Below are 25,016 nucleotides of genomic sequence, written 5' to 3' on the forward strand. Positions count from 1 at the left end.
TCTTCAAAGTCACTTTGATGATCAAAATGGCAGGTGTTACACGCCGTACCAGCCCTCTGTCCACTTGAGCACCACCGCCAGCACACTGTTGTGGGATTAGCAGTCCCTCGCCTCCACCTTCATCACTATGATGCTGAACCAGCCGCAGCAGCATGAGTGGTACTTCGACTAAGGTGCTACCTCCCATATGACCTCTGATGCTCATTCTCTTTTGCACAATTTCACCCAGTGGTACCCTTTTCCTTCAGCTATTGTTGTCGATGACGGTTCTTTACTCCCTATCACTTCTACTGGCACAACGATTCTTCTCGGTTCTTTGCATCTTAATAATGTCCTTGTTTCCCACAAGCTTATTAAGAATCTTATTTTCGTGCGCCAGTTTACTACCGATAATAACTGCTGAATTTGACCCGTCTGGTTGTTCTGTGAAGGATCTTCGATCCAGGAACGTGATCGTCGGGTGCAATAGTTCGGGTCCACTATACCCCTTGCACCTCCCTGCTGCTGCTCTCACTGTTGGCACCACCTCTACAGCCTGGCATCACCGTCTCGGCCATCCCGGGATGGAATCCCTTTCCCGTCTTGCGCACATTTTACCATCATGTAATAAAGACATTAGCTCGTCTCTCTGTCATGTGTGCCAGCTCGGACGACACACCCATCTTCCCTTTCAGGTGTCCTCCTCTCGAGCCTCCAGGAATTTTGATCTTTGGACGTCACCTATTCCTAGCATCTCGGGTTTTAAATACTACTTGATTATTCTTGATGATTGCTCCCATTTTTCTTGAGTTTCCCCTGCGATTGAAATTTGACACGTTTGATACCCTTGCTAACTTCTTTTCCTATGTGACTATACACTTTGGCGCCACCATTAAGGCCGTCCAGTGCGACAACAATCATGAGTTTCACAACTCCAGCGCCCGCACGTTCTTCCTCTCCCATGGCGTCCACTTCCGCATGTCATGCCCATACATGTCGCCGCAAAATGGTCGAGCTGAGCAGATCATTTGCACTATGAACAACATCCTCCACTCCCTCCTCTTCCAAGCAAGGCTTCCCCCTCACTATTGGGTCAAAGCTCTCCACGCCGTGACATATCTGCTCAACATGCTACCTACCAAGACCCTTGCTTTCCGCACTCCACATGAGGTGTTGTACGGCACTGCACCGTCCTATGATCACCTCCGCATCTTTGGTTGTAGATGTTATCCCAACATTTCCACCACAGTCAATCACAAGTTAGCACCATGGTCCACCTCGTGTATTTTTCTTGGATATTCCGCTCATCATAAAGGGTACCGCTGTTTTGACCTTGGTTCTAACTGAATCATCATCTCCCGACATGTCACCTTTGATGAGTCCTCATTTCTCTACGCTGAGAATTCCTCTCCACCTTCCCTGGTGGATTACAGTTTTTTGGAAGTTGCTACTGACCCTGTGCCGGTTCCCAAAAGAACGTTACAACCCGCTTTGCCTGCAGGTCCCACTGGCGCCGTCAGCACCCCCCATCGTGCCCCCTACGGTGCCCCTCCTGACGCCCACTGGCGCCGTCCCGGTGCCTCTTGGTGTTGCCCCGACGCCCCTGCTAGTGCCTCCCAATGCTGCCTCGACGCCCCCTAGCGTCGCCCCGGCGCCCTGGCACCCCTACTGGTGCCCTTCCGCGCCCCTGGCACGTCCTCCGCCCCCGCTGGCGCCCTTGGTGCGTCGCCAGAGCCCACCGACACCTCCTAGCGTCACCTCGGCACCCCTGCTAGCGGACCTGGAGTTCCCGCTGGCACCCCTGGCGCGTCCCCTGGAGTTCCCGCTAGTGCCCCTGGAGTGTCGTCGCCTGGTGGGTCCCTAGCACTGGCTTGCCCCCCGGCTCCATGGGTCCCTCCTAGCTTCAACTCGACGCCACTCCGCTTCATCTACACGCACCGCTCTGCCACCCCTCATCTCCCATCACCGCCGTCAGCCTTTGATGCCGGCCCCACCACCAGCGCACCAGGCACCGATCCAAGAGCTCGGGCTCCAGTCCTTCCCAAAGGAGCTGTCGTTGTTCCGCCCGTCATCAACCAGCATGGCATGACCACCCGTGCCATGCTTGGGTTCCGTCAGCCTATTCTATTCCACACTGCGCCATTGTCTCTGGTTCCAAAGTCCTTCCACAGTGCCCTCATTGATCCTAATTGGCGGGCTACTATGGAAGATGAGCATGCGACGCTTCTCTAGAACAACACATGGGAGCTTGTGCCTCGTCCGTTGCATGCTAATATTGTCACTGGTAAGTGGATATTCAAGCACAAGTTCAATTCGGATGGCTCTCTTGATTGGTAGAAGGCTCGATGGGTTCTTTGCAGCTTCACTCAGTGGCCAGGGGTGGACTTGGATGAGACTTTCAGTCCGATCGTCAAGCCTGCTACTGTCTGGACAGTTCTATCGCTGGCACTCTCTCGTCACTGGCCTGTTCACCAACTACATTCAAGAATGCATTTCTCGATGGCACTCTTTCCGAGACTGTGTATTGTGCTCAGCTTGCTGGTTTTGAGGATTCTGCTCATCCAGACTTCGTTTGCCGCCTCAACAAGTCTCTGTACGGCCTGAAGCAAGCTCCTCGCACCTAGCATAGTTAGTTTGCAGCTTATTATCAGTCTGTTGGCTTTGTGGAGGCCAAGTCTGACACCTCGCTGTTTGTGTTTCACCGAGGCACCGAGATCGCGTATCTCTTGCTCTATGTTGATGGCATTGTACTCACGGCTTCTTCCCCAATGTTGCTGTGATAGATTCTTCAGGCTTTGCAGCGGGAGTTCTCTATGAAGGATCTTGGGCCTCTTCATCACTTCCTGGGTATGCATATGCAGCCTGTTGTTAGTGGAGGATTTCTGTTGTCTCAGCGGCAGTACATGCTTGATATCCTGGATCGTGCTGGCATGGCTGAGTGTAGGCCGTGCTCCACTCCCATTGACACCAATCCCAAGGTGTCGGCTGCTTCAGGTGCCCCTGTCACCAATGCCTCGGATTTTCACAGTCTCGCCGGCGCTTTGCAGTATCTCACTTTCACCAGGCTGGATATTGCCTACGCCGTTTAGCAAATCTGTCTCCACATGCATGATCCGCGAGAGCCTCATCTTGCTGCCCTGAAGCGCATCCTCTGGTACATCCGTGGCACTCTCCATCTCGGCCTACTACTGCGTCCGTGTTCAGGTCAGGATTCACTGGTGGTATACTCTGATGCTGAATGGGCAGGCTGTCCAGACACTCGCAAATCCACTTCCGGCTATACGGTCTTCCTTGGCGACAACTTGGTTTCTTGGTCCTCCAAGTGATAGCACACCGTCTCCAAGTCTAGTGCCGAAGCTGAGTATCGCGTCGTGGCCAATGCCATCGCCGAAGCTACCTGGCCGTGCCAGCTTCTTCAGGAGCTCCATGCCCCACTTCGCTGTGCCTCCTTGGTGTATTGTGACAATATCAACGCGGTCTACATGTCCTCCAACCCGGTTCAGCATCAGCGCACCAAACATATTGAGCTCGATCTTCACTTGTTCGGGAGGGTGTTGCTATGGGTGACGCTCGAGTACTACATGTTCCCACATCATCTTAGTACGCCGACATCTTCACCAAGGGGTTGCCTTCTTCTGTATTCACAGAGTTTAGATCCAGTCTAAACATTTGTGGTACCGACGATTAGACTGCGGGAGCGTGTTAGAATATGTGTAATTGGGCTAGAGCCCGGCTAGGCCCATGTGCTGCCGGCCCCTTGATAGGCGCCTGTGCCATGCCACCGGCCCCAGTCAGGTCAGGCCCAGGGTTTATTGTAGGATAGGCAAGGGCTCCTCCTAACCCTAGGACGCTATCCTATGTATATGTACATGCTATGCACCTTCATAATCAATCCACAATTTCCCTAGCCATATTTGCTTTCAAATGTGACACCTGTTCATGGATGCTTGTACAACATGGACTATTATTTGCAGAAGACATACTACAAGACAGCTGCAAAGCTATTGCTGTCCTCGCTGAGCAAACAACAGAAGTACAAGCTCTTGCTTATCAGTATGGCAGACACTTGGTGTGTTGTATTTTTCCTTAGACAGAAGCTGTTCCTATTTTTGCTAGACAAATGAACTGTTAAAATGACCTACACTCTCTCTTCCAGGGCATAGCATATCAGTTGATCGATGACATCCTCGATTTCAAAGGCACATCAGCTTCACTAGGCAAAGCCTCCTTGTCTGATATCCATCAAGTAATACAGTTATTCACTCAATATTTCCTCAGTAGTATTTTACTTTTTAAGATATCAATGACATGTAAGGAATCATATATGCCCTGTATGGACAGGGAATTGTGATAGCTCCCATACTTTTTGCGATGGAAGAATTCCCTGAACTGCATGAGATTGTTGAATAGGGATTTGATGACCCTTTAAATGTTATAAGACGGTACGTATTGCAAGTGTATTTTTTTTTGAAAGGAAAGTGTACTTTTCTTTGTTTCCAGTAATATAATGCAACTATTTGGGTTGTGAAATGCTCATAAATTGTCTAGTGTGGTCTCAGAACTGCTCAATTTTGCCCTCAAATACCTTTCAAAAAGTCAGGGAATCGAGAGGACGAGGTCTGTTGCTGCTGAACATGCAAAACTGGCAGCGGGCGCTATCGATGATCTTCCTGATAGCGAGGATCAAGTTGTGCTTAACTCGAGGCAAGCGCTCAAAGATCTTACTCAAAAGTTCATGAGAAGAACAAAGTGAATTGGTGAAGCAGAAAATGTAGTATTGGTTAAACATGCCAGCAGGCAGTAGAATCCATAATGATGCATCATTTCTTTTAAAAATGTAACAATGCATCATGCATGTTTTGGTTGCTGAACAGTTTATTATTGGTGACTGATGAGAACTTCAGCAGGTTTGGAACAAGAGCTTTACCTCTGTTTTCCCTCCATTTATACCATTCATCTATTTCTGCAGATTGCCTGATGACAGGCATAACCGCATAATGCCAGAGTAGAAGTTGGATGCAAAAAAGTTGCCTTATGAGTATGTATTATGTAGATAGCAAAACAACATATCTCTGAATAATTGGAGTAAAACATTAATAGATCTTCAAAGAAACACACACTACGATCTTTTCATATGAAAATCATTCTCTTTAATTACATGGGCCACATCATATATTAAGATAATCTAACAATGTACTCTAGACCCTGATGTGCAGGTGGATGCGATACTGGCGTCCATTGTGTATGCAACGTCAATCCTAAGCTTTCATGTCTTTTTCAAAGTAAAAAGCGCAACACTTGGTTGAGTGCAGTCAAGGACCTGGTATCTGTTCTGATCACGGAATACTGTAAAATGGTTCTGGATATGGAAATCCTGTGTTTCAGAAAGTTCTATGTACTTAATAAGTGCAACTGGTTATAATTGTCTTTGATTCTGTGAAGCTCTCTCAAGGCATCACCAATCAGCAAGCGGTCTTTTGGAAGTTCCTTCGAGCACAGAATTCCGATCTGCAGGATTGAAGTAACACAGGCAACTATAATTTCTCTGGATCTTGTACTGGCAGTAACTGTTGGTCTACCACACTGGTGACTTGCTGATCTTGCAGTGCTATTTGCACGTACCTATGAAGGTTGAGGTCTTGGACGAAGTTGCTATCTGTTGGTCTTTTTCCTGTGAAAATTTCCAACAATAGTACTCCGAAGCTGTACATGTCACCATAGATTGAGACTCTGTTACCCAGTCCATACTCTGTTTGGAACACACATATTGAGCAATTAAAAGAAGACTATCAGCAATGCTACAGTTACAATGTTAAATGATAGAAAAAGGAGCAATGCATTTTACTTGCTTGTGGATTTCAATTTTCAACCAATCATGAAAGTAAAATGCAGTGTACTTGTTAGAACCTGACCTGGAGGAGCATATCCAATGGTTCCCCTTCTTGTAGCCCAACCACTTGATATATCTGAGGGGTTGGTCTGGTCTTGATGCACAAATCTTGCGAGCCCAAAATCACCAACATGGGCAACCATGTCATTGTCAAGGAGAATATTGCTTGGCTTGAGATCACAATGAACTATCGGGGTTGGTTTGTAGTGGTGAAGATATTCGAGTGCAAAAAGCGACATGAATGGCAATGTCTATCCGTTGGACAAGATCAATCCTACTATGGGTGCCATGTTCCCTGAGACGGTTGAATGGAAGAAGCAGTGGAACCTCAGCCTCCTGCGGAAAAAATGTGGCGGACAGAGAGCCAGCGGCGAGGGCAACAAGACCCGTAAGCCAGGCTGAGTTTCCTTTCAAGGATTTCCGATAGATATTTTTTTGAGCTCTTTTACGGTATATAATACTATGTTATATTGGTGTTTTAAAAGGACTAGTATAAAAATATCTGATGACCAAGATTAATTGTATACTACTCAAAACTTCACATGTGGTATGGGTAAAGGGTAGTATACATAAGTGGTATAGGTAGTATAAGGGTATCAAGAAAAAAGAACACAAATAACACCACAATAATATTTTTTTGATACTAGCATAAAGTCTACAAAATCTTTCCATTTGGAATCTCACTTTTTACAATGTTATAATTACTAAATTATTCATGGACAGTTAGATCTTCTATTCTATATACCACTAAATAGTAGTATTGTGTACCGTAAAAGAGCTCTATTTTTTTTCCGACTACGTGCAATTTTGTTAATAGAACTGATAGAAGAGGCAGCACCATTGAGAAAGACTACCAGTAACCAGTCCTTTATAGCGGGAACCTGCACCGATCCATGGCGAAGTGGCTCATGCGAAACAACCATAGCAAATCATCAGCCAGCATGTTGCTCTTGAGAATCAGATGTTAGATTTAATCTTGTTGTACGTGTTGCTTTATGTTCAGTGCATCGTTGAGTTCAAGTTAGTAGTGTCCGTGTCTGTCGTGCAGCATGGCGTAGTGGCCAGGACCTGCAAGTGCAAGCAGATCGGCAGCCATGACGTGAGTGTGAGTATGTGTTGTGGTGTGCGGCCAGGTGCCTGGTCGAGACATGGCGAGTGCTTAGGAGAAAATCAGCAGATGCATGTGTTTGTTAGTCTGATCAGTCATGCAGGCGCACGTTGGCTTGGAGTTGTAGCCAAGTCTAAGTGAACGAGTCATGGCGAGAAAAGTGGATCAGATAGCTCATGCATGTAGTCGTTAGTGGTGATCTGCGTGTAGAGAGATGTGCCTCGCATGTAGGAAGGTGATTAGTGACCACGGGAGAGTTTAGCCGGGTCGCGCGGCCAGACGTGGCTCAACCAGTGTGTGCGTGCGTGTTTATTTAAGTCGTTGTAATTACCGCGTTCATGAGGCTGTGGTGAAGAGAATAGAAGTGCTGTGACAGCTGCCAGGAGGCAGAGGCGAGGATTGCAGGAACATGCGCCTTGTGGCCTGCGTGATCAGGAACCAGAAACTGCAGATCACCTCTTCTCCAGGTGCTCATTCGCTATGCAAGTGTGGCATCAAGTCAGTGCAGTACTGAACCTACACAACGCCATCCCGGCAAATGAAGTCCGGCTGTTAGACTAGTAGCTCAGCAAGAGAAGCGGTGTCCATTCAGGGCAAAGGAAAGGCTTCGACTCGGCGTTTATGGTTGTTTCATGGAAAATATGGAAGGAACACAATGAAAGGGTGTTTGTAAGATCACCACCAAAAGGTGCCTCACAGTTGCTGCACGAGATCATTCAGGAAGGGCAACTCTGGTGAGCCTCCGGTACAAAACACCTAGCTGTCGTAGGCTGGCCGGTGCCATCAGGTGTTTTAGATCAGTATTCTGATCTCAGCCTATCTGTACCTTTTGTATTGTCGTTGTGGTGGTGTAATGTAAGCTAAAATATACCTAAACTCGTGTGCGTACGCCTGTATAGGCTCGTGATGTATGAAAACTTTTTTCTTTTAATATAAAGATACACAGTTCTCCTGCGTATTTAGAAAAAGAAAGAATAGAAGTGGTGTGCAGTGCCGTGAAAAAGAGATTTCTCGCGTCTGCCTCTGCTTGTGAATGTGTACGTGTTTACCATACACCTGAGCGATCATAGAGTTTCGTGAGTTCGTGAGGAGACTGGTAGATCCACCAGCAGCTGCTGCTGCTGCTCTTCGCCACGGCAACCAACATTGCAACCGCAGAAACGTCTTCGAGAGGCCATGGGGGCGACGAGAGAGGCACCGGTTGAGGGTGGTCGCCCTGGACCTCTTCTCCCAGGGGCTCACCGGCACCATCTCCCCTGTCATCGGCAACCTTACCTTCCCGCGTTCACTCAACCAGAGCTTCAACATCCTTCAAGGCGAGATCCCTCCCACCATCGGCTCCCTAACGCGCCTCCGGCTCATTGACCTGAGCACAAACATGCTCACTGGTGTCATCCCAAGGAACATCAGCCGCTGCACCAGCCTGGATACGATGCACATCAATAGCAACAAGGGGACACGGGGAAGCATACCGGATGAGATTGGCAACATGCCGTCTCTCTCATATCTAGTGCTGTTCAATAACAGCATCACCGGAACCATCCCATCGTCTCTTGGGAACCTTTCCCGGTTGATCGAGTTGTCCTTGTCGTTGAACTACCTTGAGGGATCAATCCCTTCAAGCATTGGGAACAATCCATATCTCACTTTCCTTCAGCTCTCTGTTAATAATATCTCTGGTTTGCTTCCTCCTTCCCTGTACAACCTGTCATCTCTTAATTACTTTTACACAGCAGACAACAATCTGCATGGCCGTCTACCAATTGATCTGGGGAAAAGCTTTCCGAGCATCCAAGAGATTTTCATTGGAGGAAACCGATTTTCTGGAGCTCTTCCACAATCAATAACTAATCTGTCCAAGCTGCAGATGCTTTACGTGGAGAACAATAGTTTTGCCGGAATTGTTCCTTCCAGATTGGGTAGATTGCAAAATCTGGAAGTGTTGATTCTGGAAGACAACATGTTAGAGGCAAACAACGAGGAAGAGTGGGAACATATTGCTTCTTTGACGAATTGTAGCAGATTACAAAAGTTAATCATTGGATGGAACAAGTTCGCAGGGAAACTGCCAAGTTCGTTGGCTAATTTGTCCACCAACCTCCAATGGCTGCGGACTACCAGCAACAACATATCTGGTCTCATCCCATCAGATATTGGAAATTTGGGAAGGCTTGAGTATCTTGATTTTAGAGACAACTTACTCACTGGGGTCATTCCTGAAAGCATAGGGAAGCTTACACTGGGGTCATTCCTGAAAGCATAGGGAAGCTTACACGATTGTGCTATCTAATTTTGAATTCTAACAACTTTGAAGCACGTATACCATCTTCCATCGGAAACCTCACTTAAATCATTGTGGTTGGTGCATATGCCAACAGCTTGGAGGGGCCAATTCAGAAAACATTTAGCCCTAGATATATCAATTAACAAGCTTACTGGCTTTATTCCTAAAGGAATTATGGAGCTCTCATCAATCTCATCAATTCTCGATTTGTCTTACAACTTGCTGGAGGGACCCCTTCCTGCAGAAGTTGGTAATTTGGTAAATATCGAAGAGCTCAGGCTGTCAGGAAACAAATTGTCTGGTGCAATACCTGATGCCATTGGCAACTGCAAAGTCCTAGAAATCCTATTTCTGGATGGTAATTCATTTAAGGAAGCATACCTGCTACTTTCAGGAACATGGCAGGCCTCAGTCTATTGAACTTAACAGACAACAAACTGAATGGCAGCATCCCTGGCAACCTAGCAACCATCACTGACTTGAAGGATTTGTACCTTGCCCACAATAATTTGTCAGGAACAATCCCAGAACTGTTAGGTAATTCAACATCACTGCTCCACCTTGATCTATCCTTCAACAATTTGCAAGGTGAAGTACCAAAAGAAGGGGTTTTCAGAAATATAACAGGACTGTCAATCCTTGGGAACAATGCATTATGTGGTGGAATACAACAACTTCATCTCCCAAAATGCACCAAGTCCACTGTAGGGAAGAAAAAGAAAAGCATGCCAAAGTTTCTCAGGATAGTGATCCCTATAACAGGAGCCATCATGCTCTTGCTTTCAGGGCTTGCCTTAGCTGGATTTTGTTACAGGAAGTCCAAGGTAGGATTGAAGAAAGATGATGAGCAACCTCAATTAACAGAGATAGAGCTTCCAATGATTCCATATAATGATATACTAAAAGGAACAGATGGATTTTCTGAGGCCAATGTGCTCGGGAAAGGAAGATACGGTACAGTATATAGAGGCACTCTAGAAAATCATGCCGTTGCCATAGCAGTTAAGGTATTTAATCTCCAGCAATCAGGATCATACAAAAGCTTCATGGCTGAATGCAAGGCACTCAGAAGAGTGAGGCACCGATGCCTTGTGAAGATCATTACATGCTGTTCAAGCATCAACCACCAGGGTCAAGACTTCAGAGCACTAGTCTTTGAATTTATGGCTAACGGCAGCTTAGACAGATGGATCCACTCAAATGTTGACGGCCAAAATGGACAAGGAGCACTCAGCTTGTCACAAAGGTTAGATATCGCAGTGGACATCGTTGATGCTTTAGACTATCTTCACAATAGTTGCCAGCCACCGGTCATCCATTGCGATCTAAAGCCAAGTAACATTCTTCTGAATCAGGACATTGGAGCTCGTGTTGGGGATTTCGGCATTGCTAGAGTTCTAGATCAATCAACAAGCAAAAATCCAATGAATTCCAATAGCTCCATAGGAATAAGAGGCACCATAGGATACATTGCTCCATGTAACTCAGATATGCCCATGTACTTCACAAGATAGCATCTAATTAGCTCTATGCACATGAAACATCTTTTTTAATTTTGTACATACCTTAAATGCCCCATATTGTTTCACTCTATAGCAGAATATGGAGAAGGGCTTGCAGTATCAACTTACGGTGATGTGTATAGTCTTGGTGTTACTTTAATTGAGATGTTTACAGGAAGGAGCCCAACAGATGATATGTTCAGAGATGGGATGAGCCTGCATTATTTTGCTGAGGCATCTCTTCCTGACAAGGTTATGGAGATAGCAGATTCCAATATGTGGCTGCATGATGGACTAAACACCAAAAATGATACAACGCATATGACAAGTATCAAAGAATGTCTGTCTTCAGTCATCCAGCTTGGTGTCCTATGCTCAAGGCAACTGCCCATAGAGCCGCTATCAGTGAGCGATGCCGCTACGGAGATGCATGCTATCAGAGATCTATACATCACTACTCAACATTCTGGATCATATGCAAGCAGCGCAAAGATATAAGGGTGATTAAGAATTTACCCCCTAATGTCAATGCAAAAAAAAAACATACATTTCACAAGTGTAAAATAGAGTATCGCAAATTGGCATTCACCATCCATGTGTGTGTGGCTGTGTCCCCACTAGCTCCTCGACTTTCTTCCGCACAACTCATGAGAGATGCATGCAGGTCTGGCTCCCTCTCCCTCCTGGAATGTGCCGTTGGTGCCATGTATCTTGGCGTTTGTTCACATATAATCCGATCTTGAATGAGCCTCAAGGTCGAATCTGCGTTATTACTGCATTATCATTGTCGAGCTCCAGATGGGTACCAAATAAACAGAAGAAACATTGGTAATTTGGCAATTAACATGGTTCAGTTATCCCTGACCTTAGAAATCAGATAACGCCGCAACCATGGCAGCTCCCGGGGCCCTCGGCCCGCGCCTGCCGAGAGTGAAGAGGAAGAGGGGGGAGGAGGCCGCCGCTGTTCGCCCAGACATACTAGATCACAAGCTTCTGCGGGATCGAACCGGGGTTGGAAATTAGAACGAAGCGAGAAATTGACCTCTCGCCCACTGCACCGAGCAAGCGAGGAGTCCCTAGTGCTAAATGGGAGTGCACCTGGAAGGAGAAGGTGACGACGGCCGATGAAGCCGGGGCGGCGGCGGCGCACGGGGAGGGGGTAGAAGATGCCGGTACACGACGCCGGCACAGGGAAAATTTTCTCGGTGAAAGAAAAAAGAGAGAAATCACGTTGAGCCGGTTTTTTTTACCGCTCAAAAATTTCGGCCCTTTTGAATTCACAACCAAAGAAACTCGGCCCAAAAACCCCTGCCTCCCGGCTCCCCAAAACCCTAAATTTTATCCCATTTCTATGCATTGTTATGTCTTGTTTTCCATGTTAGGTTGTTTGGAAATAATCTAGGTTATTTTTTGGAAATAATCTAGGTTATTTTGTATACAAACTGAGGGTTTTTTCTAAATTTTGTCCAAAAGGAAAACGTCGAATTCGAGAAATCCGATAAACGTGTTTCTTGGTGACCTTCGGTTTTTTCTCTTACCGGTAAGGTAAACCTTGCGCAGGCAGCGATGGCGATAAGGTGTGAGGGGTATGACCATTTTATCTTGTGTTTCCCCTTCTATCTATAATGGTCAGTTTTTGCAAGGAAACTGTAATGACCATTTGATCCTAGCCAATTTCTTCTCTTTATGTATGCAGGCAGCGGATGCTACAATTTCTTCCTTTTTTTAAGAAATTTGACCATCACAAAATGCATGATTCATTATGGTTTCCAAATTCTCATTCCCAAAGCTGTTTGCTTATACTCTTTTTTGGTTCAGATCAGTTAACATAAGGATCACATTGACTGAGAAGTCGGACAGCTCATGGTACATCGATGGTGCTTCTGCTCATGTACACCAACATTCATAACACTTTTTGCATGTGTATCAGTTTGTATACATTTACCAACACTCAATGCATGATATCAAGAGGAAACTTGGTTTTCCTCACACCTCCCTTCTGAAAACCGTTTTAATAGATGACAACAAGAACTGCATGACATGCGTATATAAAGTCCTAGTGACCCACGATGGCGAACATATTTCCAGCCAGTGTGGAAATAGAAGTGGTATGGTATCCTGCTGCTGGATTTTGTTTTCAACATGCGGATAGCAAGTCACTGGATGGGAATGAGGACTTGGAGGGGACCAATCATGTTTGTTACTCTTTGATTGTTTGAAGATGCTCATGTTTCCTAATTCAGCTAACCAACCTAGGCAGATTAATCCCCCACCGTTCGTCCACAAACAGTTATGTGCACTGTCAACTATTCAGCCTTCTCTATCCTACATAAATCCAAGATCACACCCAAGCTAAAGCATACCAAGGTGTACATGTCCAATGGTATGATGTTTCACTAAGGCAGCCAACGATCATGTCTCCAATCAGCATGTTAGGTACACTACAATGATGAAAGTTGCAACTAGGAATTGCTCTTTTGGTTTACATGATCTTTTAAGGTAGTTTAGAATTTTGATTCCCCCCATGGCAGAAATCTCCTTTTGAACATTCCAAAAAAGTTCGAACACTTGATGTTTGTAATCAGAACACACAAGTTTCACGTACGAAGAAAAAGATTATGAATGTATGCTTTGATCTTTTTCAGCAGCCTATTAGTATTTACTGCGACCTTATTTACAGTCCATTAAAACATGCTTCTGCATCAATCAATTACAGCACATCTTGAGCACCGGATTGATTATACAAATGAAGAATGATCGATCTCATATTCTCTGACGTAAATACTGCAAGAGATGAGTAAACTAGATGATACTTAAAAGAATGCAAACTAACTTATTTTCTTGTTCTTGATAACATTACAAAACTCGTCTGTCAGCCACTCTCCACAAAGTAGTATAACTTATCAACAAAAGAATGCATATCAACACAAGTAACTTTCTGATAAACAATATCTCCTGGTCTGTACGTAGCTGTAAATAAAGCCACCTACTTATAACTTAACAGACAATTGGTGGCAGGGGCACTTTCGTATTCTCAAAAACATGACTCGGGGTATTTTTCTGTTTCTACAATCCCCCACGTTCCTAGCAGTTGATGCCACATGTTTGGGTGTTTGGGCCAGTGACACGGGTGGTGAACGGGTCGACACGAACCCACAGCAAGGAGAAGATTGAAGCAAGAAGGATTGCCCAGACGACGACGATGGTTGGGGTACGGTTTTGCCTACCCATGAGACCCTTAAGGAAGGGGTACAAATGAACAATCACCCAGAAGGCGAAGAAGAGCTTGCCAAAGAGTGGCCCCCATGATTGGTAACCGCTGTTGATCGCATAGGAGATACCAGCAACAACACCGACCAGGTTGATAATCAAGATGGTTGTTGGTGGGATGAGAAGGGTTGTCCACTTGAACATGTAGAGCTCCGCAAAATCACCTTCTTCATCATTGGCCTTTGAGGTGACAGTAAAGTTGGTGTCGATACCAGCAAGCACCTTGAGAAGACCCTGGAAGACGGCGAAAAGATGGGCAGAGATACCTCCAATAACCCAGAATTGTTCATTCCTCCACCATTCGTCAATGCCAACACCACTCCACCTCATCTCAAGGATACCAGTGGCAAAAATTGAAAGAAAGAGAGAGATGAACCAAATACTAGCAAAGTTGCTAATCTGCATTCCAAAATAGATTCAGTCAGCATTTTTGTTCCATGCTCCTTGTAATAAAGAACAATTTTGTGTAACCGATGCTTACCTCTGGGATGATGAACTTCCCAGTGAGCAGACAGATGGCAGGCAGAACACAGTATATGAGAAGTGGGATAGACGTAAGGGGGTAGATGGTGGTGTTAATGTAAGCAAATCTCTCCAAGAACTTCAGGCGTCCTCCATAGCCATACCATAAGGGGCAATGCCGGCTGAAAAGAATTTCCACAGAACCAAGAGCCCACCGGAGCACTTGGTTCAGACGATCTGAAAGATTGATGGGAGCAGATCCCTTGAAAGCTGGCCGCTTAGGCATGCAGTAAATTGACCGCCAGCCTCGTGCATGCATCTTGAATCCAGTAAGAATATCTTCTGTCACAGAACCATAGATCCACCCAATCTGCAATTTGAAACAAACTTGTTACCATTGACCAAGAAAGTCTTACTCATGCTAACTTCAACATATGGTCATCAAATTGCAACGACAATAGAACAAAAGGTGTGATGTGAACTAAGGGTTCACAATCATGTGCTCACAGTTGCTCATTACTTCAGTTCCATGTTATTTGTATATCCACCCCTTCTCCATAAGAAAAATGAAAACAGTGTTGATGTGAGGATTGTTACGTTACCTCAGTTCCCCACTCAGACTTGTCCTCATAGCCACAACTTATGACATGGATAGCTTCTTTCAGAAGCGATTCTGGAGTTGCAGACTGAGGAACACCACCATATTCCATCAGAGTGGAGGCAACAAAAGCTGCGGATTGGCCAAATCTCTTCTCCAAGCTCATTTGAGACATAAGAAGTGATTTCTCATCATCAAATCCAGCACCTGACATATCAATAAATGCCAACATGCATACATGTTTTAGAACACCAAAAATATACAAGTAAAAACAGCATGCAACAAAAAGGTACAAATTTGAGAAATTAAAAATTAGTCTTAGCCATGAATATCTATAAACATAAAGGTGTACCTTCAACTCCCTCCTCAATATCTTCAAGATTGAATACTGGCACGGAACTGTCCACATGCTTCTGTGACTTTTTCTTGTCTGAGCCCTTCTTCTTTGATTTGCTTGTCTTCTTCCTGCCACCACAGAGTGATGACAAGAAACCACCCTTCTTCTTTTGCTTAATTGGGGGCTCATAACCATATAGAGCTGTTCTGTTGAAAACACAACCAGTTCCCACATAAACTGGTCCTTGAATGCCATCGAGACCCCTCAAGTTAATCTGTGGTAAACAGAAATGCCCCAGAAATTTAGTTAGAAACTTTAAAACTTGTTCACCCAATAGTCTTGATATTAATGGAGAATTTTAAAACATGATTTGAGGCGTACATCGAAAAACACGGTGTTCCTGTTGGCATATCGATCATTCCTATCAATACCATCGAACCTTTGTGGAAACTGAACATAGCAGACACTCCTTCCTAGGTTAGGATCCATAAGGAAGCACATAGCTTCCCTAAGAGCCTTGCTGTTGTTGATGTAGTGATCACAATCAAGATTCAACATGTACTGTCCATTGGTAAGCACAGCTGAGACACGAACCTATGGAAGAGAAAGCTGCCATCAGAACCAACATATGGAAGTGAAGTTGATAATTTTGACATTTGTGTAACATATAACTACTTACAAGAGCATTCATGGCACCAGCTTTCTTGTGATGCTGGAATCCAGGACGCTTCTCACGAGAAACATAGACCAAACGGGGAAGCTCATTGCCCTCAGTATCAAGGCCACCACTGTGACCAAGGAAAACCTGAGTATGATCAAGAAAGAGGAGTTAGCAAAGAAAATTCCTTTCAAGAGAAAAGAAAAAAAAAGATATTATCAGGCACATTAGCAGTCAGTTGAGTAACAGAAGTTCCATTCTGTATTAGAAATATGGTAACCTGAATCATTCCAGGATGGTCCCTGGTATTGTTTCCTGGCCATGGTGTGCCATCCTGCATGATCCATCCTTCCTCTGGAACTTTCTGTGCCTTAGCAACAAGGCCATTTACCCTAACTTTAAATTCTTCATATTCTCTCTGCAACAAGTTTTCAGTTAAGACACATTAGTATTGGATTACAACATAGAAAATGAATATATATTTAATTCACAAAGAAGACAAACCTTCATGGCCCGGCGGTCTTTAACAAATGAAGGCTGGACTTTGTCCTTCAAGTAATCAATTTTCTGGCTGAAGTACCATTCAGGAGCTCTAGGCTCAATGTTGTACTTCTTAACAAATGGTACCCATTTTCTAGCAAATTCTGAAGTCTCAGCTAACGCATCAAATGTCAGCATTGCAGCTCCATCATCAGATACATAGCAAGAGACCTTGTCCACAGGGTAATCCACAGCAAGAATGGATAGAACAGTGTTGGCAGTGACAATAGGAGGCTCCTTCAATGGGTCGACTGTACTGACGAAGATGTCAACTGCAGCCAACTGAGATGGCTCACCTTCACGGTCATACCTGTTAGACAAAATGTAACCCTAATATCAGTGATATGAAAAAATCTAGTTTGTGTTTTGACAAGGTACAACAGAACTGTAAAAGATATCACCTCAATGCCAATCTATCAAGGTAAGTCTCGCGGTTGATTGGAAACCACTTTGGGAACTGATCCAAAATCCAGGAAAGAGCAAACCAAATCTCACATATAACAGATAGAAGCCATAACGGGTATGCATTGCGCACAGGATTTGTGATACGGTAGTGCAGAAAGATGCTTAGAACAACCAAACGCAGCACAATGACCATTCTGTAAGGATTGATCCTGGAGGAAGGAAGTGGAACTTTCCTAGATAGAGGCTGCCGAGTTTCATCATTCCTGCAATTCAGATGGCACAAAATTAGTTATGTCAGAAAGCATAACAAGAAATGGTTGGATAATTTACTCTATACACATTTTCTTGAGAAGACACATTGAAACAATTACCCAGCATTGCAGTGCCTTAAGCATAACAGGTTTGAGCATTTATGTAGATTTAACAAACTGTTGCGATATAGTGTTCCCCTTTCTAGGTTAAGATGTGTGACCTTCCATAAAATTCTTAACAGATCCATAATTTTGGAAGTTGGAACATAAAGGTGAGCCTCCAAATTCTTACAATGATGTGCAGAGCTAAAGTAAATCAAGCTACTTTTTTTATATATCTTCCTTTTTGTAGATGTAAGTCGATACTAATTACGAAATACAATTTAGTACTAAACAACATATGATTCTGTGAAACATGAGTGTGCTACGGAGGGAGTTGGGACTCACAGTAAGGCATCTTCCATGTTGTAATCAGTAGATGCATCAATGTCACCAACACCCCGACCCTCAGAGGGAGCAATGCTGGTGCCATTAGTCATGGGAATTGTTCCCTTATCCTGCTTCATTTTCCAGCCATCAACTCTCTCTTTCCAGGCAACATTTCCAATGCTACCAGAGAACTCCCTTGATGGATTTGCTGGCAAGGAGCAAGAAACAATCATCAGATCTTCACATCAGACATCTGCTACAAACTGAAATGTTAGAGACCATGGTGAGAGAAAAAAACATACGTGAATGATTCACATAGGGAAATGGAGCACGCTTGCCAATGTTCCCAGTAGGGGACATCATATGGTGATCAGGGGAAGCTCCAGGAATTTCTCCCGAGATCTGCGCATCCAATTCAAGAGAGTAAGCACTAGCACATATCCAACATATTTTGAGCAAAATATGTCAAAATTCGCAGCACCAACCTGGCTGTTAGTGACAGATGGGATGTATCCACGAGGGATCTCACCACTATCATACTTGGTGAGTCCGATCTCTCCACTGTCATACTTTGGGCGGCCAACATCCCCGCTGCCCCCAGCATTCATGCGCCAGCTGCGCATCCTATCAGCAATCTTCTGCTTCTGGTCATCATTGCCAGATGCAGGATAGTTGAAGTCACTGGCGTCATCGGCATCAGTATCATCACCTTCCTCCCCACGGATCGCTGGGCTCCCTGAAGGATTCACTCAAAGTTCAGCATATGCTTAACAAATGTATTGATCATACTTGTTATTATTGACCAAAAGTCTATAGTGTCACATCATATACAACTCCAATTACTATTTTTTTCCTCCCTAACTACAATTCGACGGAACTCACACAAAGACAAGACTAGGCCTTGCTACAAGCTAAAATAGGATCCAGTGATAGCGACAGAGCCAATATGCTCCCCCTGACGAAAATGCCATGAGATCCACCAGAACCAAAAAGAACCCACCATTTCTGTTGTTCTCGATCAAAGATCGAAACTTTCCGAGTTGAGTTGTTCCGAAATTGGGATCAGATGAAGCTGGATCAAAACAATTGGGAAAGGAGAAGAGGCTGTAGAAAAAATTACCCTTGTGGCGCTTGTACTTGGTCTTGCACTGCGGGCACGCCTGGGTGCCGTCCTTGCGCTCGTACTCGTAGCAGGGGCGGCAGACCGGGAATCCGCAGACGTCGCAGGCGGCGAAGACGTCCCCCTCCGCGGTGGTGCCCACGCCGTCGCCGCAGATCTGGCACACCTGCCCGCCGCCGCGCCTGCCCGACTTCTGCACACACGCAACAGCAGCAGACAAGATTCAGTCTTTCTCTCCCAAGATCCACCCCCAACACGAAATGGAATGCAGCTGAGAATCCGGGATCGATCCCCATGCCACTCACCACGGCATCCGCGTCGCCCTCCATGGCGCGCGAGCTCGCCAAGAACCGACGAGGAGCTGGCTGGCCCTGGGCAGCAGCCGAAGCCGAAGCCGGCGCTACTCCCGAGATCCGAGCAGGTGCTGGCACGGATCAGCACCGCATCTCCCGCTGCAAGAGAGCGCGTGCTGCTACTAGTAGTGGTAGTGGGGCGGAGGCTGGGCTTAACTACGCGAGGCAGGGCAGCGAAAGGGGGGAGAAAAGGACAGGGCACCGCACCGATGGCGGAAGCCGCGGCAACGTGAGTTGGTTCCGCTGTCGCTTTCGACGCTCGGGATTAAGAATTGACAAAAGATTATTGAAACGGCGAGGCGATTTCGATTTGAGTTAATTGCATGCGTTTGGTGGGCTTGGCCGCTCGGGATTTGCGGTTTGTTTATTGCCGAGTTGGGGGTGTGGCCGGGTGGGGGAGAGCGTGCCAGTGAGGCGGGAGGTGGAAGAAGGGTGAGCTGGCACCCCGTGGGGCCCGCGTGGCAGTGAGGGCGCGCTGTCGGTCACGGGGCACCGACGGAGAATGTGACCGTGGGAGTGAAGTGCAGCGCTGGCGTTGGTCTAATTGGTAGGTGCACAAGTGTGAAATGTGGCATGTGTGATCCCATATAAAATGATGATTAAGCCCAACAGCTCCAAATTATGGAGCTGAATATCATACACCAATGATGAATTTAGAATAGTTTGTAGCTTTATAGCTGAAATCACTTCTGTGTTGTTGAGCTCGTGAGATGGTACAAGTAGCAGCAAAGGCCGGAAGCTAAAATAACTCTGTGGTATTTGCGATATCTCAAAGATTATACCATTGGCGTGTTTAATCAAAATTTAGAGGGCTTTCTTATTTTTGAGTAAATATTTGGATAAAAAATATATTTGGATTTTCCAGCTTTATATGTTTTGAAGAAAACATATAAGATAGGAGAAGTCTATCCGTTTCCATTAAAGAACGACATGCCATCGAAGTTTCTAATTGGTAAATGCTCTAGTAAAGTATAGACAAATTGTATCACGCATAGTTTAACTTGTCTTTTTATTATGGCAAATGGAGGCTAGCCAACAAAAGTAATATGGGCATATAGTGGACTTATATGGTAACTTCTATTGCAAGATATTTAGTGGAAGATATGATGGTAAGGTACGTCATCATTGCCTCCATGGGAACAAAATATTCTTTCAATTTACCATTTTTTGGTCGCTCCTCTAACTTTGATGTGATATAATTGCAAGATAATGTGCTTGTCTTCAGCTTCAGCCTTTTAACCAACTTTATTAATGGAGAATGTTACGGCAGCAACACACGGGGAAGATCACGGTGATTTCGTACTTGTAGAACATCGTCAGTAATCATACAAGTGTCTTGAAAATCATGCCCATTTTTTTTAAAAAAAAGGGAGTAACTGAATATTGAATGTTGAGGGGTGTTTGGATACGAGGTGCTAAACTTTAGCAGGGTCACATCCGATGGTCGGATGCTAATTAGGAGACTAAATATGAGCTAATTACAAAACTAACTGCACAGATGGAGTCTAATTCGCGAGAGGAATCTATTAAGGCTAATTAATCCATCATTAGCAATAGTTACTGTAGCACCACATTGCCAAATCATGAACTAATTAGGATTAATAGATTTGTCTCACGAATTAGACTCCATCTGTGCAATTAATTTTGTAATTAGACTATATTTAATACTCCTAATTAGTATCCAAACATCCGATGTAACAGGTGCTAAAGTTTAGCAGGGGTATCCAAACACCCCTTTAAATTAACCATGAATCATATCAAGTGGCGGAGGGGTATCCAAACACCTCTTGAATTACCCAAGAATCATACTTGGAGGGGTGCTGCCAGGGGCCATGCCCCCCCCCCCAGTCGGAGAATCTTTGATTTTAACCTCCTACTTAGGTTCAGCGCAATTTGGGACGAAACGTTAATTAGCAGCTATATTGATCTTATCAACTTATGCAGCTAATTCTTAGCGGATTATACTAGATTCTGATTATTTTGCTTCAGCTAATTGGTAACTAGGTGAGAAAATAATTGTATGTTTCTTAAGTTTACTCCAATTACAGGTTCATAATAGATAAACAAACACTTATTAACTATTTGTACGCAATAAAGATATGAGGAGCACTGTAACTAAAATTAAAGAAATGTTCTTCTTCTAATCTTAGTGGCTATGCAAATGCAATGATATTTTGCCGAATATGTTTGGTCGGCCCTCCTATGTAAAATTTCTAGCTTCGTCACTTATCGTATCTCTCTGCATGGAATTCTTTTTTAACAAATCAGCGAGGTTGCATGACCAAAATATTTTCTAGGAGCTTTAGCACAACAAATAAAGAAACAACGGATACACGACAAGAATTGCATGACCAAACCAGTTAGCAGTGAACCACACGTTTCGTTTTTTTTCATATTGCCACTCATCCCTAACCTCACGATCACGGTTAACAGCCAGCCGACAGGCAGTTTCTCCAACACGCACACAGTCCCGCACTGTCGCTGTGGCCCTAGCGAGGGTGCACGACCGACACGAAAAGGAACCGGGCCCACATGGCAGAGTGGGCCCCCTTTTTCCCTTTTGCTGTTGTGCATGTTAGTTGGTGGTGGTATGCCGTGTGCGCGTGTGGATCTCGTTTCCCGGCTACCGTGGCGGGAGACTCCACCGACACCACCACCCCGCCGCGGTGGTTGGGTTGGCTTGGCCCCACACCCAGGGGTATTCCTGTCATTCCACGACAGTTACGTGCAGCTCGAGGCTTCCGCACTGACCGCACCTGGTGCTGTGCCTCGGGACGCGCGTGTGTCCTGTCCTCGCGGCGGCAGCGGCGGCGGCGACACCGCCGACGGCGGGCGCGCTCTGACTGGGGACCTGCCCGAGGAAGATCGCCCGAAACGTTTAGAGTCGCTCTGAGGCTGGCAGGTGCCAGAGGAACAGCATCTGCAACTTTTTTTCAAATCACACGGTCGCTCACGGGGCACTCGTCCATGCTACGACACTTCCGAAAGACCGGCGCCTCAACGGGCACCCCACCGAAAGAACAGTGTTACTTAAATTCTGAAATAAATTTAGAAAAATACGAGCAACAGTACCGATTCGGCAGATTTCACGACAAGAAATCTTATCAGCTGAGCTATGCTAAGTTTGCAACAGCTTCTGCAATCTGGATGGATGGTCCATGAGGCTCTGTACTCCGATGATAAATATAGTATACAGAATAAATAAATTAAATTTGGAAGCAAAGACTTTTTTTCTAAAGTAGGACTTTAACCGCTGCTAGCTACGGAGTAGTTTGCCTCTAAGGAAATGGAAGATAAAATGGAAGATAAAAGAATGACAGATTTTAAGATTGACAGAGCCACGTTAAACGTTTTGCTGTGGATGGACATATCTGCTCACAATGAAGGAAGAAATATAAACAACCATACTAGATCTAATATTCGAATTAGAATGGAAAGAATCCATCGCAAGGAAGCTTACCAACTGCACTACACCCAGATCGTGAAAGAGATGTCATTTTAGGACTTATTTTGTTTTTCTAATTAATTAGGTTGTCTTGAAAGTGGTATATTTAAAAACGGAGGAAGCATGGTCTTGGCTCGCATTTGCGCCATGACACGTCAAAGAAAAACTTTGCATTTTTATGTATCACCAGGAATTCAAAAGTTGTAATCTACCCATTTCATATTGTGTTCATCAACTAGCAACAAGAGTAACTTAACTGATCAAAGATCTTGTGCAAAATGAATCATGAGTACCCCCTACAAGTAAACTGTTCATTGTCCAGCCTATTATTAAATTAAGAGGCAAAAAAATAAGATCTTGTGCACTGTCAGTGGCAGGCTGATGGGAATGCCTGAACAGCACTGTGCCTGCCAATGCAGATCATATTGGTGCGAGCAAAATGGACAGCTCAGGGGCAGCACTGTTCCTGTCAAATAAGAAATGGTTCGAGCATGTTCGATAAAAAAAAAGAAATGGTTCGAGCAAGCAAGGCTGGTTGATAGGGTTGGATTGGATTCGTAACCACCCCAATGACCCCGTGCATGTGCCTGAAAATTGGGATTGTTCTCCACCAGATTCCATTACGCTCTGTATTGCAGGCCTGGCAGTGTCAGAACTCAGAAGCTGCCGAACAAAGAAACTACAGCGTAGTAAACAACATGTATGGTGAAGACAGGGAGCAGCATAGTGAAGATCAACGCACAGGTGACCGACGCTGCAATGTCAACATCAGGCAGCAGAGAAAAAAATTGAATAAATTAGTAGATGATGGAACCATTAAAAAATTCTGGCTCAATTATATTTTTTCCTGTTCCCAGGAGTGGCATGAGGGCCCAGTATGACATTAGCAAAATCGACAGATTCTTCCTTAAAAAGCCTTTTGCATGCTGTTGCTCCCAAGTGCCTGTCATCAGTTCTGAATTTCGATTCCACTCCGTTATGTTCAACCTGACCATGACAAATTACCAACAATCCAGCTGATAACTGGCACGACGATGACCGGCTGAGCATGACAATCCAGCAATTCGTTTTGTTCATAATCAAAGGACGCCCAACTCTACCGTTTAATTTGAATAATTGGACTTTGGATTTCTCATGTACTATATCTCCAATTTTGTCTATCCTTCGAAGCAACAATAATTACAGTAAAAAAATTGAGGGATAAATTGGAAAAAAAAACATCATACCATATTTAGGCCTTGTGCATCTTGATGGCCCAATAGAGCAAAACTTCATCGTGGGCTAATCTACTGAGCAGAGGGCCATCTTTTTTCTTTTTTGAAGTTAAGTGGGCCATCTTGCTGAGAGAGGTGCAGGCAGGCTCGGTGACCGAGATTGGGCCGCACTATCGGGGAGAGGCCCAGTTGTACGTACAGCATTGACATGATGTTGCCGTTGAAACCGGGCCCAAACTTAATTTGTTCAGCTAGACCCTGATTCATAATTTCATGCTACATTGGCCTAAGGTCTCCATGGTAGGCCTAACTTCTCACAGCTGTGACTTCTCTTCTTCCCTCCCGTTCCAATCTCGAAGAAAAAAAAAGATTCAGGCTAGAACTTCTAGGTACATGTCGAGGCTCATGACCCAAGGCTCCAAACTTTGCGATGACCACCCATTCATTAAAATATATGTGCAATGTTAGTCCCCCCAATACAAACAGGTGTTTAAATGGGTTTAACCATCTTGTCCGCACCCCTTAAACACCTTCTAAACTTATATTAAGTCGCTTATCCACCTTGTAAGCAAGCTGTGTGGATAGTGATCGATCAGTTGCAAAACAACTTATTTACTTATATTAACTTTGTAAAAAAACTAATATTAACTTTGTAAAAGAAACAGCTTTCTTAGTAACACCAAAGAAATGAAAATCACGACTTGATTGACCCCAACACTCTCGTCCTTTTAGATGAGCGTCTTTTTCAGTGACCACTATCATCAGGGGCGAAAGTAGCGCTGAATTGACCGTGGTGCACTCCTTAAGTAAATTTTACTAGAATTATATGGTAATTTTGAGTCTAATTAGTGGTAAATAAAAAATTTACCTGGTGCACGTAGAGACAACGTGGCTTCGGCCTGACTATCATCAAGCTGTGCGGCTAGCATACCAGTGATGTCTCCTTTTGATTTAACAATGGCACGTCTTCATATTTGTGCCAAGTACTTTTGGAGGGAAAAAAAAAGCACCGCGGAGTTCCTTGTCGTCCTTTTTTTGATAGTGATCAGTCGAGTCCGATCGACATTGTTGCAGGTGACGAGCGCTGTAAAGTTGGAAGAACAAAAAGGCAGAAGCCAAAGTGGGGCATTGGGTAATGCGAATGTGAGTCAGCTGCAACAGGTCAACGAGA

General features: G+C 44.8%; 2 protein-coding genes across 2 annotated transcripts; one reads left to right on the forward strand and one right to left on the reverse strand.

The window, feature by feature from the left end:
• Positions 1-9,659: 9,659 nt before the first annotated feature.
• Positions 9,660-11,261, forward strand: LOC117844037 (probable LRR receptor-like serine/threonine-protein kinase At3g47570). Its single transcript, XM_034724819.1, has 2 exons — positions 9,660-10,740; positions 10,858-11,261. The coding sequence occupies exons 1-2, from the start codon at positions 9,660-9,662 to the stop codon at positions 11,259-11,261; spliced, it is 1,485 nt and encodes a 494-aa protein (XP_034580710.1).
• A 2,315-nt stretch (positions 11,262-13,576) lies between these two features.
• LOC117843626 (probable cellulose synthase A catalytic subunit 8 [UDP-forming]) lies at positions 13,577-19,439 on the reverse strand. The gene is made up of 14 exons (XM_034724278.2): positions 19,139-19,439; positions 18,834-19,026; positions 18,199-18,449; positions 18,016-18,115; positions 17,732-17,921; positions 17,030-17,296; positions 16,593-16,938; positions 16,369-16,506; positions 16,110-16,235; positions 15,812-16,024; positions 15,446-15,704; positions 15,098-15,300; positions 14,515-14,865; positions 13,577-14,432 (listed from the first exon to the last, which is right to left on the reverse strand). The coding sequence occupies exons 1-14, from the start codon at positions 19,160-19,162 to the stop codon at positions 13,848-13,850; spliced, it is 3,246 nt and encodes a 1,081-aa protein (XP_034580169.1). The 5' UTR covers positions 19,163-19,439; the 3' UTR covers positions 13,577-13,847.
• Between the last annotated feature and the right edge of the window lie 5,577 nt (positions 19,440-25,016).

The sequence above is a fragment of the Setaria viridis genome, chromosome 2, assembly GCF_005286985.2.
Source record: "Setaria viridis chromosome 2, Setaria_viridis_v4.0, whole genome shotgun sequence".
Taxonomy (NCBI): domain Eukaryota; kingdom Viridiplantae; phylum Streptophyta; class Magnoliopsida; order Poales; family Poaceae; genus Setaria; species Setaria viridis.

What these genes read in the sequence shown, in the direction of transcription:
- LOC117843626 (XM_034724278.2), bottom strand. Translation starts at nt 19,162, where the DNA reads ATGGAGGGCGACGCGGATGCCGTG. An exon ending in CAAGTACAAGCGCCACAAGG is followed by an intron (nt 18,450 to 18,833) that starts GTAATTTTTTCT and finishes TGAATCCTTCAG; the next exon opens with GGAGCCCAGCGATCCGTGGG. An exon ending in AAGACCGCCGGGCCATGAAG is followed by an intron (nt 16,507 to 16,592) that starts GTTTGTCTTCTT and finishes AACTTGTTGCAG; the next exon opens with AGAGAATATGAAGAATTTAA.
- LOC117844037 (XM_034724819.1), top strand. Translation starts at nt 9,660, where the DNA reads ATGGCAGGCCTCAGTCTATTGAACTTAACAGACAACAAACTGAATGGC. An exon ending in CATAGGATACATTGCTCCAT is followed by an intron (nt 10,741 to 10,857) that starts GTAACTCAGATA and finishes TTCACTCTATAG; the next exon opens with CAGAATATGGAGAAGGGCTT.